Source organism: Orcinus orca, chromosome 2 (assembly GCF_937001465.1).
Source record: "Orcinus orca chromosome 2, mOrcOrc1.1, whole genome shotgun sequence".
Classification (NCBI taxonomy): Eukaryota; Metazoa; Chordata; class Mammalia; order Artiodactyla; family Delphinidae; genus Orcinus; species Orcinus orca.
Genome location: NC_064560.1, coordinates 98078383 through 98094515, shown reverse-complemented (window position 1 = coordinate 98094515; position 16133 = coordinate 98078383). Strand labels below are relative to the sequence as shown.

General features: G+C 39.5%; 1 protein-coding gene across 9 annotated transcripts in view; it reads right to left on the bottom strand.

The window, feature by feature from the left end:
• Positions 1–13540, bottom strand: part of ICE2 (interactor of little elongation complex ELL subunit 2) — a 90466-nt gene extending 76926 nt beyond the window's left edge. For all 9 annotated transcript variants that reach the window (XM_049705976.1, XM_049705977.1, XM_049705978.1 and 6 more), the window contains exons 1-6: positions 13404–13540; positions 12978–13203; positions 12337–12471; positions 10061–10165; positions 4639–4900; positions 3576–3695 (exon numbers count right to left, since the gene is read on the bottom strand). In XM_049705976.1, coding sequence (XP_049561933.1) covers positions 3576–3695; positions 4639–4900; positions 10061–10165; positions 12337–12377 — 528 coding nt within the window. In that variant the 5' untranslated portion in view covers positions 12378–12471; positions 12978–13203; positions 13404–13540. The remainder of the gene's footprint in view (positions 1–3575; positions 3696–4638; positions 4901–10060; positions 10166–12336; positions 12472–12977; positions 13204–13403) is intronic.
• Positions 13541–16133: the final 2593 nt, after the last annotated feature.

The following is a 16133-nucleotide window of genomic DNA, read 5'->3' as shown; positions in this document are numbered from 1 at the left end:
AAGGTGGCTACTAAGAGATTAATGGGTGGGATATACTAGACAGAAGGATAATTCACATTGTGGGTGGGGTAGAGCGGGACTGTGAGAGACTTCATCACACTACTCAGAATGGTGTGTGATGAAGTATTTCTGGAATTTCCATTTGTGGGTAACTGACACGGAGTAAAGCAAAACCAAGATTAAGGGGGGACTACTGTACAACCCATAAAACTTTTGTATTTAGGATATACAAAACCTCCCACATATCAGTAACAAAAAGATGGAAAATCAAGTAGAATAAAGGGCAAAACTTGAACACTCAATTCACAGGAAATGACCAAGAAACATAGGAAAAGGTATAGTCTTATAAATATAGCACCCTATCCTCTAGATTGGTTAAAACTAAAATGACTGTAAGTATCAATTGTTGAGGATATGGAGTAAAAACCTCTCAAACACTGCTGGGTACAATGTAAACTGGCATGACCACTTTGGAAAACAGTCTAACATTATCTATTGAAGTTGAAGATATGCGTACTCTATAACCCAACGATTTCATTCCTAGTCATATACCCAGTAGATATGTGTGTACATGTGCAGCAAGAGACATGTATGAGAATTTTCACAGGGGCACTGCTTACAATAGCTCAAAACTGGAAACAGCCCAGATTTTGATCAACAGAATAAACCAGTTTACTTATAGATGTACAGAAATAAAAATGAATGAAATACAACTACACACATACATACATATGAATCTCACAAACATACTATTGAGTAAAGGAAGAATTCTGTTCACATAAAAGAGCAAAAGAATTCACATAAAATTCAAACACAGGCAAAAGAAAACTTGAATTATCAAAAAAAAAATTTTCTTAAAGGCATGGAAATGATCAAACCAAACTTGGCACAGTGATTATTTCTTCAACAAGGGAAAATGTTATTATCTAGGAGGGATACACAGGGGCCTTCTAGGTTACTGGTAATGTTTTATTTCTTGACTTGGAAGAGAGTTACATAGGTGTTCACTATATAATTATTTGTTTAAGCTGTACATATTTGTTCTAAATACTTTTGCATAGGTACATTACATTTCATAATATAAAATTAAAATTTTAAAACAATAAAAAGGTTAGAAAAAGATCAGTGAGTCTTTGGGGTAAGATGTAAAGTGTAATAAGACAATGTGCTGCCAAGTCAACCTGGCTAAAAAGCAAGACCTAATGCTGACTGCTAGCTATCAAATAATGTACTCTGTTCATAAACAGTTTTATATTCACTTAACAAGTAATTATACTGGGCACTTACTGTGTGCCAGGCATTATTCCAGTGACTGGGAACACCCCAGTGTGCAAACAGTACTTACATACAAGTGTTAGGGAGAAAGACAATAAACAAAACATGGTAAAGGAAATGCTGCGGGTGATGCTACTTTTTATGCGGTAATTAGGAGTATCCTCAGTGATAGCTGGCAACTGAACAGAGAGAGACTTAAAGGAATCAAGGAACTAATCCATGCAGGTATCTGGGGAACAGCTTGCCAGAAAGATGGGAACAGCCAAAGAAAGGCCTTAAGGCAGGACCGTGCTTGATGTATTCAAGAGACACAAAGAGGTCAGGAGGCTGGAACAGAATAACTGAGAAGAACACGCAGGAGATGAAGCAGGCTTGGGGTGGTGGTGGTGAGGAGGCAGGATCATGTAGGGCACTGCAGAACTTTCTAAAGACTGTCTCTTCCTGAGTGAGATGAGAAGGCATTTGAAACCAGCAAAATGAGGGGATGTGATTTATGTTTTAAAACCATCATTGTGGGCTTCCCTGGTGGCACAGTGGTTGAGAATCTGCCTGCCAATGCAAGGGACACAGGTTTGAGCCCTGGCCCGGGAAGATCCCACATGCCGTGGAGCAACTAAGCCCGTGCACCACAAGTACTGAGCCTGCGCTCTAGAGCCTGAGAGCCATGACTACTGAAGCCTGCGCGCTTAGAGCCCGTGCTCCACAACAAGAGAAGCCAACACAATGAGAAACCTGCACACTACAACAAAGAGTAGCCCCCGCTCACAGCAACTAGAGAAAGCCTGTGCACAGCAATGAAGACCCAACACAGCCAAAAATAAATAAATAAATTTTAAAAATTAAAAAAATAAACCATACATGATAAAATTGATAAATTTGAAATAAATAAATAAATAAAACTACTCACTGTACAAGACAATGTGATATACTTAATAGTATTGAACGCTACACTTAAAAATGGTTAAGATAGGGCTTCCCTGGTGGCACAGTGGTTGAGAGTCCGCCTGCTGATGCAGGGGACACGGGTTCGTGCCCCGGTCCGGGAAGATCCCACATGCCGTGGAGCGGCTGGGCCCGTGAGCCATGGCCGTTGAGCCTGCGCATCTGGAGCCTGTGCTCCGCAACAGGAGAGGCCACAACAGTGAGAGGCCTGCGTACCGAAGAAAAAAAAAAAGTGTTTGTTTTAAAGTAGAACTTATACCCTCTGCTGTCCTCCAATTTATAATGAGCACTTTTTTAAAAAGCTGTGCTAAAATACCCTTAAAACCTACTATCTTAACCTTTTTGGGTTTTTTTTTGCGGTACGCGGGCCTCTCACTGTTGCGGCCTCTCCCGTTGCACAGGCTCCGGGCTCAGTGGCCATGGCTCACGGGCCACCAGGGAAGCCCTGACTAGTTTTAAAGGCTTAAAAAAAAAATTCAGACTGGTGTTGGTGTTTCTAGATGAATTCTACTACAACTCTACTATTAAGTTACTATTCAAGTAGTGTACTCTAAATTTTTCCTACGCCCACTACATGATGGGAGGATTTACATGCTTTGCTAATAAATGTGCATGAAACAGATAGTTAGTGGGAAGCATAAAACAGATAGTGGGAAGCATAAAACAGATAGTTAGTGGGAAGCAGCAGCATAGCACAGGGAGATCAGCTCCGTGCTTTGCGACAGCCTAGAGGGGTGGGATAGGGAGGGTGGGAGGGAGGCTCAAGAGGGAGGGGATATGGGGATATATGTATGCATATGGCTGATTCACTGTGTTCTACAACAGAAACACACACAGTATTGTGAAGCAATTATACTCCAATAAAGATGCATTAAAAAAATAAATGATAATTGCCCTCAAAAAAAATTAAAAAATAAACCTGCATGAATAATTTAAGTATCAAAAAATTATTTGATGAAATTTATCATCCGGTGGCTGGTTACCATGAAAATAGTGAATATAAATTTATATGACTAGGTTCTAAAGGACCATACAGAATTTTAAGGACCAATATAACTCCTTAAACCCCATTCTCTCGCAAGGGAAATCAGTGCATCAGATCAAACCATCCATATGAGTAAAATATAACTCAAATACAGTAGATCATTAAAAGAAAAAAACATGAATATACTATAGTACCTGATTTTGAGGTGTCAGTATTTCTATTATTTAAATACATGATGAATAAAAGACCTACAGAAATTTGGTCTCTAATTTGACAATATTAACATGTGCTTTTGGAAAATCATCACACATTTTAAAATGCTGCTATTGCATATTACTTGGCAGTTTAAGTAAATGTGATTTTTTTTTTTTACCTCTGTGAAGAGACGAGCGTCATCAGAAAGCATATTATAATCCTGTGCACATTTCTTTGCAGAATTCTGCAAAAATTTTAGGAATTCTGTAACTTCTTCATTCACATGTTTTTTCATATCCTGATTTAAAAAAAAAGTAGACATATCTTAGAATAAGAAGCTTGGTTAAAAACCATCACTTCTCAATTGCTGCACTAATAATATGGACTTAAAGTATCATGTCCAAAGCAGAAATCACAAAAAAGTTCATTCCACAAAAAGAGAAAAGCTAATGACTAATGCTACAATATATGATTAGGAATTAATAAGCTCATTTTATAAAATGCTCTTAACATAAAAAGGACAAACACCCAAATGGAAAAATAAGCAAACATATAAATATGCAAGTTACAAAAGAAGAATTAGAAATGGCTTATAAACACATGGAAAATGCTTATTTTCATTAGTAACCACTGTAAGTTAATATAAAACAAGAGATTGCCATTTTTTCCATATCAAATTAGAGGCAAAAAAAATAATGTTCATTGTTAGTGAAGATATTTTGAAAAAAACCTTCTTACAGTACTGGTACATACAAATTGGTTTAAACTTTTTTTCAGAACAATTTACTCGTGTGTAAATGCAGATCAAAGCCTTAAAAACATGTATAGTTTTTGATCTGGTAATTATATTTTTAGGAATTTATCTTAAGGAAACAATCATAGATATGAACAAAGAGTTTGCAACAATGACATTCAGCACAGCATCACTTACCTAATCGAGAATTTGGTAACTACTTAATTAAAGTAATAATTAACAAAAATTTTTAAGTGGTTCAAGGTGCAAGGTAAAGTTCTACTGCTAGTACTTAATATGAACTGGGGTGAAATATACTCAGAACTAGAGCAAAATGCCTCGACTATAATAGAAACAATAGAATTAAAGCACCAATGTTCTGTCAATTAAACTCCTTATAGTTTCCATTTTTATTAATGTGATTGCACCTAAAAACATAAAAGCAAATTTCAAATATTTCCTAACTTTTAAATATTTTTTAACTGACGCTGAAGAAAACAATACATACCAAGTACTGCAAGTATTCATTTTTATTTATTCCAACAGCTTTGGAACTCACAGGGATTTTTGCATATTTAACCAACAAATCCACATAATTCCTCTGCTCTCTCTGTGAGAAACGAGAGAAACGAGGATAAGGAACTCTTGGTTTTGGAAGAAGAACCATTCCAACTGTGGTTTTCACTTTTTCCTTTGCTTGAGTTGCTGAACTAACTGCCGGCTCAGTTTCTACGGAACTTGCTGAGGCATTCAAATTTTCTCCTATACGTCTGGGGAAAAAAAATACAATTTACAAATATGTGCTTTTCACATGAAGATTACTATCATGAAACTTCATGATTCTCAATCACCAGGGAGAATACAGAGTGATTAACAGAGTAAATTCTGGATTATTATCTAACTCTGCCACCTGCATTTTGATGTTTAGCCATTTAGTATAAATTAAGTATTCTGCAGGATAGGATCACATTACAAGTTTACCTTCAATTACCTGATGGAGAGGAAGAGGCAAAATCCTTAGACAAGTTATTCAATTTGGAAGCTTCCTCCCTTTATTGAAGAGGGGTAAATCACTCTTGCTAGTTATATATGCAGGTATTTTGTGTTTACATTTTATTACAATTCAAGTTGTTTTTTAATACCTAAAGTCTTCAATAAGATATATCAGTTAATGCAGTGAACAAAAGCCACTAAGAGCAGGATATGTTGGGGTCACAAACTTGAAGTTCACAAATTCACTGAGATTCTAAATTTTCTGGTTTCCTCTGCTTTAATTATCTCAAGAATTTAAAAGAAAATCCCAACACTCTGTGATATATTTTATGGAAGTAACAGTGGTTTTAGAAAAGTTGTATAATCCTCTATCACTCATGCACATGGCTGAGTTTATGGAAATGTCTTTATGTTTTGTATAGATACAAAAGAGAAATCTTGGCACATCTATAATGAAATACACTACAGGAAAAACTGGTGAGTAGCTAGAGAACCTGTTACCCTATCTGTTTATGAAAGCCTACCCCAAATTTAAAAAAAAAATCAGCTTACTACCCCAATTAAGGTATATGACACAAATTTCTTATCTTGTAAATAATCTGTCTCTATTGCTGCTATTCAGTGTTATAACCTACATTTTTCATAAGAAAGTCTTAAAGTACACAAACACACACACACGAAACTACATTTCCTTAGCCTCTACAACTTCAATTTCCACCACAGTAATGATCTGGTTCCAAACTAAAAAGCGTGAGTTAAGCCCCATCCAAAGCTACCATTAATTTGTTTTAGATCAACGTTAAAATATTAGAATAAATACGATAAAAATTCCAAAATTCTTTAAAAAAAGACTTAGAGCCCTCAAATAAGGCAAAATATTCAACATTACTCTTTTAGAGCTAAACTCTGGATGTAAAACTAACCAAGAGAGCAGGTTAGTAAATGGAAAAAGAATTTTGGAAATTAAAATAAGGATGCTTAGATTGGCTCTGAAAATAATACAGGTGAAAGAAGACATACTTAGCTACTAAAGTTTCTCCAATAACTGCATAAAAATAAGCATATTTTAGGTTAACAAAATGAATATTAACTGCTGATCTTGGGAGAAATGTATTACAGCAAATTGATTTCTCACTAGAAAATGTCTTGAGAGCTATTCAAACCTAACAGTATTGTGTCCGCAATTCTTAACAATACTGCTTCACAGCTGTCTCTCTGAATATGAGAACATGTCTGTCCTTGTGACACAAACTGGCAAATTTAATTAAGCTGCTGCAGCAACAAGATGCTGACTCAGATACGCCAGAGTAGGAATGTCAAGAAATTCTAGCAGTTTAAATTGGCTACATTCAGCAAAGAATGAAACGGCAGCACATCAAGATCATTTCTGTGTGCAGCGCTGTCAAAATCTTCATCAGGGTGCAAGCCAAAAGCATCTGATGGGTTTTTTCTATCCACATTTACAGCATTATATTTTATTTAAGTTGATGGTTTGAAGTTTTCTCCCTTCATTTTGTCAACTCTCCTTTTTTACTTTAAGTCTCTATGAAAAAAAGGCAGAATTCAAAAGTTTTCGTTTCCTATGCTTTAAGTCTCCTGGTTTGGGTAGCTTCTTTAAGTAGCATTTGGAAATGGTACTTCTAGCCTCCATCTAAAGTCTACCTGTACCTCCTGAATTTGATTTACTTATGTACATTAAACATGTTAAAATTTCTTCTTTTTCTTCTTTGTGTATTTGAAGCTTCTTTCCCCTTTGTTGGCTTAAAAGTTATAAATATCAATAACCAGAAACCAATTTTTTTTTTTTTAATTTTGGCTGCACTGGGTCTTCGTTGCTGCGCACAGGCTTTCTCTAGTTGCAGCGAGCAAGGGCTGTGCAGGCTTCTCATTGCGGTGTCTTCTCTTCGTTGCAGAGCATGGGCTCTAGGCACATGGGCTTCAGTAGTTGTGGCATGCGGGCTCAGCAGTTGTGGCTCATGGGCTCAGCAGTTGTGGCTCATGGGCTCTAGAGCACAAGCTCAGTAGTTGTGGCGCACAGGCTTAGTTGCTCTGCGGCATGTGGGATCTTCCCGGACCAGGGTTCGAACCCCTGTTCCTTGCACTGGCAGGCGGATTCCCAACCACTGCGCCACCAGCGAAGTCCCCAGAAACTAATTTTTAAAAGGCAAATATTTACCTTTCAGTGGAGGGAAAAGGGTTGAATAAAAACCTCATATTGTTGAAAGTAGCATAATTAGAGGTATCAATATTTTCCCAAATATGTTTTTATAGAAAACAAAATACAAAATTAGGGCTAATAAATTTACATTCTTCCGAGTCTTTTTTTGTTTTTTTCTTCCTGGTTTTTTCATCAAGAAAACTGTGGTAATTTAATATAGTCTGAAAATCCATTCTTACTATAATAAAACTAAAGGTTAGCAAAAAAGACTAGAAACATACGAAATCAATGACTTGTGTCTTTATTTCTTCTATGCTAAAAGGTGTATTATACTAACAAATTATTTTGTGCTATATAGAAATCTAAAGAAAAACAAGTGATATTCTAAGAAAAAAAGATTTTAGGTGTTAAGTGTACTCAACTTCCAGTAGGACGTCCTCTCCCTTACAAATTTCAGACTATAATCCACGCTTGGGATATGCTGAATAGAACCGGATTTGAAAAGGACCATAAAATAATTAAGAAGCAGTAGCAAGGGACATCCCTGGTGGGGTAGTAGTTGAGAATCTGCCTGCCAATGCAGGGGACATGGGTTCGATCCCTGGTCCAGGAAGATTCCACATGCCGCGGAGCAACTAAGCCTGTGCGCCACAACTACTGAGCCTGTGCCCTAGAGCCACAACTACTGAAGCCCGCGTACCTAGAGCCCGTGCTCCACAAGAGAAGCCACTGCAATGAGAAGGCCACGCACCACAACAAAGAGTAGCCCCCATCCGCCACAACTAGAGAAAGCTCACGCGCAGCAACAAAGACCCAATGCAGCCAAAAAAAAAAAAGATGCTCATTGTTTGTAACAGTAAAGGAATGGCAACAACCTAAATGAGTATCAGTGGTAGCAATTAATTGATTCCACTAAGAAATACCACTGTCACCAGAAAACTAGGAGGAAAATTAGAGTGAGATATCTCTATGGTCAAGAGCTCATTGCTGATTTTAAGAGGAGCAGTTTTAGTAGCCTAGTGAGGGCAAAAGGCAGATTACAGTGGAATGTTCAGTGAAAGCACGTGCAATGGGATACGCAATAAAGGGAAGGGTTTTTTTTTCCATCCTGTTTTTTTTTTTTTTTTTTTCGGTACACGGGCCTCTCACTGTTGTGGCCTCTCCCGTTGCGGAGCACAGGCTCCGGATGCACAGGCTCAGCGGCCATGGCTCACGGGGCTAGTCGCTCCGTGGCACGTGGGATCTTCCCGGACCGGGGCACGAACCCGTGTCCCCTGCATCGGCAGACAGTCTCTCAACCACTGCGCCACCAGGGAAGCCCCCTCCATCCCGTTTTTTAAATTGATTCTCCAAATCTGTCTTTTGGCTGGAGAGTTTAATCCATTTAAAGTAATTATTGGGAGGGAGGGACTCAGCAATGTTATTTTGTTAATTGTTTTTGGTGGTATGTCTTATAGATTTTTTGTCCCTCATTTCCTCCCAGCAAGCATATACAAGTATTTAAAGAAGTCTAAGTACAAATGAGAGAAGAGCTAAGAAAGCAACTAGGAGGGAATGTGGAACCCAGGGACTGAGATGGGACAAACTTGAGCATGTTTAAATATTGGTCAAGAGAGAACAAAGAGGGACTTCCCTGGCAGTCCAGTGGTTAGGACTCTGCGCTTCCACTGCAGGGGGCATGGGTTCGATCCCTGGTATGGGAACTAAGATCCCACAAGCTGAGCGGCATGGCTTAAAAAAAAGAGAGACAGGAGTTAAGAGGGGATGCTAATTGACAGAAAGGGTACTGAAAAGGCAGGAAAAGATGGGGTCCCATTCCATGCAGAGGCTACAAGTATGATTCCTCCATTGCACAAGGAGTGGAGAAAGGATGAAAGTTAAAAATTAAGCTCCCCTAGGGGAGCCCCCCAATTCCTCATTTGGCATATTTTCACTGCTTTCTAGTAAACTTGATTAGTTTTAAGATTCATCCACAATAGAGTTGAAACAGGTAATCACAAAGGAAAGAAGAGCTGTTACAGGCAAGTAAGCAGTGAGAAGGGAAAATCATCACTTAATAGGCATTTTCATACCAGAAAAAAACTCTATGGCAATTTGGTGGTATCTATTAAAATATAAAATGTTTATAGAATCTGCCCAAACAATTCAATTTCTATGAATTTATCTTACAGAAATAATTACAAGAACTTTATAAATGTTACTGTTTAAAATCCCAAAGAAAGAGGAACACAAACATTTTGCAATGTAAAACTAGCTAAAATAATTAAAAGTATCTCTGTATAGTAAAATAATATGCAACCATTAAGAAGACTGAGTTAATGTAGGGGCACAAAATACCCAAACTATTTCTTTAAATGAAAAAAGCAAATTGCAAAACAGTTTTATAGTGTTTACAGCATTTTACAGCATTTATGGTGTGATCCCCCACCCCTTCTTTCGGCCATGCCACACGGCTTGCGGGATCTTAGTTCCCTGACCAGGGATTGAACCTGGGCCCTCAGCAGTGAAAGCACAGAGTCCTAACCACAGGTCTGCTAGGGAAGTCCCCCCATTTTTGTTTTAATATGTATCTGTTCATGAGTGGAGAGAAAGGTCTGAAAAGATATATATGCACACCAAAGAGTGGTCACTTTTTGGTACTGAGTTCTTCTATTTTTTAATTTCTACATTTCTATAATTTGAATTTATCATGGTGGATATAGATACATATAAAACTTCAACTATCAGGAAAATAACAATCAAATATGGAAATAAATAACCAAATAAATAAACATATTACCTGCTAGATAAAATACACAGTTCTTTTAAACTTGGAGCCATGGAATGATCTTTATAGTTTTCTCGAGAGAAAAATGTCTTAAGGCCATTTTTGGGGGAAACATCCCTGTAAAACAAAGTAATTTACTTGAATTTGACAATTCAAAATTTCATGCTAGATTAACAAGCATAATGGTACAATTGTAATTTAAAACTACATGTCCCCTACATCCCCTTTCCCAGAAAATCACCTCAATAATTTTAATTCCATGTGTGAGTTTAGATGTTTTACTTCTTGGATAGTTTTTAACCTAGGCCCATTCTGAAATTCTCCAATTCCAACAATCAGCCTTGCTTTTTCCTTTAGTACCCAACTAAATGCCAGAGATACTTGAGAGTTAAAGACAGAACAGACTGAAGTATCATAAAGGGTCTGTCAGGGGCAAGGCTCACCTCAGGCTCTGTGGCATAACATTAAGATGTTTGATTGCTGAAAGAAAATGCTTCTTAACCTATTTTTGTCTCATTCACTATTGTGCTCAGCCAAAAAACACTACAAAGACTGATTATCCAACGTTTTTTGTTAACTTGGCAAATGTGATAAATGGTGTGCCTCTACTAAAACTACTTGCAAGGTCATATATGATTTTCTATACTGTAATTAATTTACAGACTAACATACTATAGTCAATGCTTTCTGTATAGTAAGCATCCAATAAATGCTGGTTGAACGAAAGAATTTAAAAATTAAACACACTGAGAACAATTAATCTAGGGAGAACAAAAATTAGAAGGATTCTGTAGAAAAGGACCATTCCAAGGACTGTAATACTGTGCAAAGGCTCTAAACCACGTTTGGTTTCACAATGTCAATGATATAGAAGAGCATCTGTTCTGCATTTGAACACATTTTTTATGGCAAGGAGCATAAATGTGCGTACCTCTTAAAACTTACAACAGAAAAATCTAGTCAAATGGCACCTTTGGCTGGCCCATTACTAAAATGGGAAATTCTCGCATATTTGCTCCATACTCATTTCTTACTGTTTTAAAGGTGTTTATCTAAAAACAATAATTAAGGTATTAATGATAAATCTAAAAAGTCTTATTTGTTATGCACCGGGGTAGTTTCTTAGTACTTGCTATTGTGCTGTATCTGTGACATCTCATTAAATTCTAAAGTTTTTGCATAACATACAGAAACAAAGTCATGGGCCTCAGGAATTGTGAGCTCCTTGGAGGAAACACTGTTTTCAATAAACAAATACTTATTGAACACATATTGATTGTATTTATTTGATAAACTTGACATGTTACACTTTGTAAATTTAAGGTGTACAGCATGTTACTTTGATAACATTTCTATATTGTAATATGATTGCCACTGAATCAATATTTATCACATTACATAATTATAGACAATATCATTGTCTATATGCATTATACTAGAGGATGTAGTGATTGAATCTTCTGAGTCAGGTACTATTTCAGTCATCTTTGTAATCTCTTGTAACTTTTGTATTCTCCTCCGCTAGCACACTCCTTCGCTAGTAGAGTAGATGCTCACTAAATGTGTGTTAAATTGATCTAAAGCAGCACACACGTTAGATTTCTACATAGCCACCATATTACTTAATAAAGTTCTCTATTTGTAAAGTTCTCATACACTTCTAAAATAGTCTATGCACTTACATTATCACTTGATATAGATTCCAATATAACAAAAAGAAGCTTGCCTATTCTTAAAAAAAGGTTCTTGAACGCAGGAAAGTTCCAGCATCTCTCCTTTACTAAGATCAACAATAAATACATGAGGAGTTATACCTAGAAGCAATCTAAGTGCTGAATTGTTATCACTTTAGGAGAGGAAGTGCAGTCAAAGATAACTCAAAAGTGCCAAGCAGGTGTAGATAAGAACCGGTAGGGCTTCCCTGGTGGCGCAGTGGTTGGGAGTCCGCCTGCCGATGCAGGGGACACGGGTTCGTGCCCTGGTTCGGGAAGATCCCGCGTGCCGCGGAGCGGCTGGGCCCGTGAGCCATGGCCGCTGGGCGGGCGCGTTCGGAGCCTGTGCTCCGCAGCGGGAGAGGCCACAGCGGTGAAGGGCCCGCGTACCGAAAAAAATAATAATAATTAAAAAAAAAGAACGGGGTAGATGAGAATGGGGTAAACTCTAAGCCACTGTACTTATCTTCTTTCTGTTTCCTCCAGATCTCTCCAGGCCAGACACCCTCCTTTCCTAATGCAGCCACCAGACCCACTTCAATCCTCTTTAGGAGATTACAAACAGATGTGACTCACCAGTTCAGCCTTGGTTCACCCATGGCCATCATGGAGCTCATATTCCTAGATTTCTGCTTCACTCTAGTTCACAATTCTGCTGCCTGGCAGTGTAGGCTCCTAAGGAGGCAGGATGTCTCTAGAATTTTCACTCAACTGAGGAAAAAACCAAAGGTCAAGAACAAAAGCAGGTGACTGGCTGGACCAGATACTGTTAACTCAGATGAGTCAAGAACCTGTTCCTAACAACCTCAATCGACACAGACACGTAAAATAGAAAAGGGCAGACAGACGAATATTCCCAAGGTCTTTGAGGCAGAACAGCGAAGCTAACATAGGATCAGTCCTTCTCCATTTAACTTATTCCAGGAACGTCACGAAAGAAGACCGAAACAGAATGGTGTTCTCATTGCTCACATACAAGATCCCAGAATTGGGCTGTATGTCTTGACTCAGTCCCCTGCCCCGACTCCCTTATTGTCAAAATAAATCTTGCTTCCATTTTCCCAACCATACATTATTATGGGGCAGATTCTGGCAAGCAACGAAGGACAAAAGCTATCTGGATGTCAAGAATCTTTCAAAGAGAACCTCACTTTTGGAGGAGACTGAGGGCCAGATAACTTAAGTGACATTTCACGGGATCACTTAAAAGGACTCACCAGCACTAGAAATCTGGCTTGCATCTGGCCTGAACGTCAACACTGCATGTTCAGTGCTTCTCCTGCCACCCCGTGCGGATAAAGAGTTTGTGAGCAACGGACAGTCAAACGTAGGAGTCGATCTCTCAGTAGCGGGCGGGCCTCACCTGCTCCCACTTAATCCACCTCCCACGCTTCTGCCCGGTGAGCGGCTGGGGCGGGAGAGCCGATGAAGGCACAAGGAAGGCTGAGGGAAAGGGAACCAAAGGAAAAACAAGGTTCTAGAAATGCTGTAAATCGGTGAGCAAAGACAGGGGAGGGGACCGCGCCAGCACCAGGTGCGAAGGGTCCTGGCCCGGCCTAGGGGCCGCCATGTTCCCTCCTCCCGCCCCTCACAAGCGCGCCCTCCCCGCCGAGTCTCTGCAACAAAGCAGCCTTGCCGCCCACCTCGTGGTCCGCGGCGTCTCCGCCCCGAACCGCGACCTGGACCCTAGCGAAACAATCACACGCCCGTACAACCCACGCCTCTCTGTCGCGCGCCTCGGGAAGGCCTTATTCAAAGGACATGGCCGCGCCGCCTCGGCCTTGCGTGGTGACGTCATCAGCGACGCAGCGGGCGGGGCCCGTGCGACTCGAGAGGGCCGTCCCCCGCCTCCCCCTCCTTCCCCCGCCCCCTTCCCGCCTCCCCCTCCTTCCCCCGCCCCCTTCCCGCCTCCTCCCCGCCCCCGGACTCCTGGTAGATTCCGCTGGAAACTGTGAGACAGGGGTTGCTGGAGTTCACCTTGAGGGCTGGGGGGCTATGTATTGTCCTAGAGAGTCCTCGACCTTGAGGAGATCATAAACTGGAAGGAGGACAGTACAGTACAGTACTGGAAAGACCCAGACTTGGTTGTGACCTTAAGTGTCTTAACTGACTCATCAATAAAATGGAGATATCATAAGCACCTACTTAGTAGGGTTTTTTGAAAGGATTAAATGAAATAAGGGATGAAGCTGTGCTCAGCACAGTTACCTGGCACGCAGTAGCATCTCCACTCCATTCTCCTCCCATTTTAGATGTCATTTTCTACCAGCGGTCACTCTGGCTCTTACACTCACTAAGTGTAAGATTTTCACTCACTCAGGAAAGATTTATTGAGCACTTATAATTTGTGCTTGGTGCTGCGTACACATAGGACTCGGAGCCAATACTGGTTTTTCCAAGAGCTTTTGATCATTGGGAATCTAAGATATACACATTAAATAATTACAAAATAAAATACAAAGTGATGAGCTACATAAGAAAGGTATTATAGAAAAGATTGTGTGAGTTCAGGGAGGGAGAGAAATCACTAGTGAGAGAAACAGAAAGCAGCTTTGACTAGCTAAAGACATCTACTGAGCACTTATATGTCAGTTACCACTTTGGGCACTTGACATGTCAGCCCATTTGAAGAATTTGAGGTATGTGGATGATGGAAAAGGATGGTTCTAGATAGAGACCAGCACAGGGAGCTGCATAAACCTACTACATGAACAGAGTCCAGTTTGTGTGCTAGCAGGAAAGCATGTTCTACAGTTTAGAATGATTTGTGATATTGTTTAAAATTATGTTCACATAAAAATCACACGTATGTGAAAAATCTCCCTTGAATACAGGGACCCTTAGGTAATTTACTTTGCCTGCATTACAAGGTCTCTGAAGAGCAGTAGAGGAAAGGGTTTGGAAAATTAGGTTGGGAATAGAACACAGAAGACCTTACAAGCCAGAGTAAGGATTTTGATTTTATTGTATAAGAAATGGGATGCTGAGGGGAGAGAGGAGCTTATAAGGAGAGGAATGACACAATCAGAGCTTCTGTGTTTTAGGAATGTTCATCTGGCAATGTATTGAATGATTTGTAGGGAAGAGGCCAGTTAGGAGACAGTGCTTGTGGATGCTTGCAAATCAACTGGTGCAGTGTCCAGTACTGTGGGGCAGCATTTCTTATTAGGTGAGCGATGCTGACTCACATGCTAGGACAGAGATGGACATCAAGGCAGTGTAGAAGTTTAAGAATTGGGTACTATCTCGCAAAGCATGCAGTCGGAGTTGGGAGTCATGTCCTAGTCTTCAGTAACTGTTCAAGTGAAAGAGCAATACCATATGATATCTCTTACATGTGGAATCTAAAATATGACTCAAATGAACCTATCTACAAAACAGAAGTCTCACAGACATAGAGAACAGACTTGTGGTTGCCAAGGGGCAGGGGGCATGGAGGAAGGATGGAGTGGGAGGTTGGGATTACCAGATGTAAACTATTATATAGAGAATGGATAAACAACAAGGTCCTATGGTATAGCACAGGGAACTATATTCAATGTCCTGTGATAAACCATGATGGAAAAGAATATTAAAAAAAAATGTGTGTGTGTGTATATATATATATATATATATATATATCTGAATCACTTTGCTGTACAGAAGAAATTTACACAACATTGTGAATCAGCTATGCATCAATAAAATAAAAATTAAATATTTCCTTTAAAAAAAAAAAACTGCTCAAGAATTGTTGAAGCACTCATGCTGCTGGGGTGCACCAGCCCATAGTAGTGTGGCATGGTAACGTCACCAGACATGGCCTGTGTTGAGATTACAGATTATCATGTTTGCTCTGGTCCAGTGTATCTGAGTGCCAGTGGTTACAAGAAGGAACTTTGGAGATTATATAGTCCAACTCTCTTGTCTTCCTGATAAGGAGACTGAGGCCCACATTGTCAAGTGACTTTTCCAACATTTACGTGATCAGTGGTAAAGCTGATACTACAAATCAGGTCTCATAACCGTTGCCATTAAAATGTTAAGTCTATGCATCCTTCCCTCTTTACACGCTACTTTGTAAACCAGAAGCAGTTTAATGAAAAGGACATGGATTTTTGGAGTCCGGCAGATATAGGTTTGTATCTCAGTTTTCCTGCTTACTGGCAGTGTGATCCCAGACATGTTGTGTTGCCTCTTTGGGCCTCAGTTTCCTCATCTGGGTAATGGGTGAGGTAATATCTCACCTACAGGATTGTTGTGAGGATTAGAAGTAACATGTAAAAATTTCACTACAAAGAGTAAATGCTCAACAAGTAGTAGCTATTAGTATACACTTTCATGCCAAAGACAAACAAGCAAATACATTTGACCACTCACGGTGGTGGTAGCAT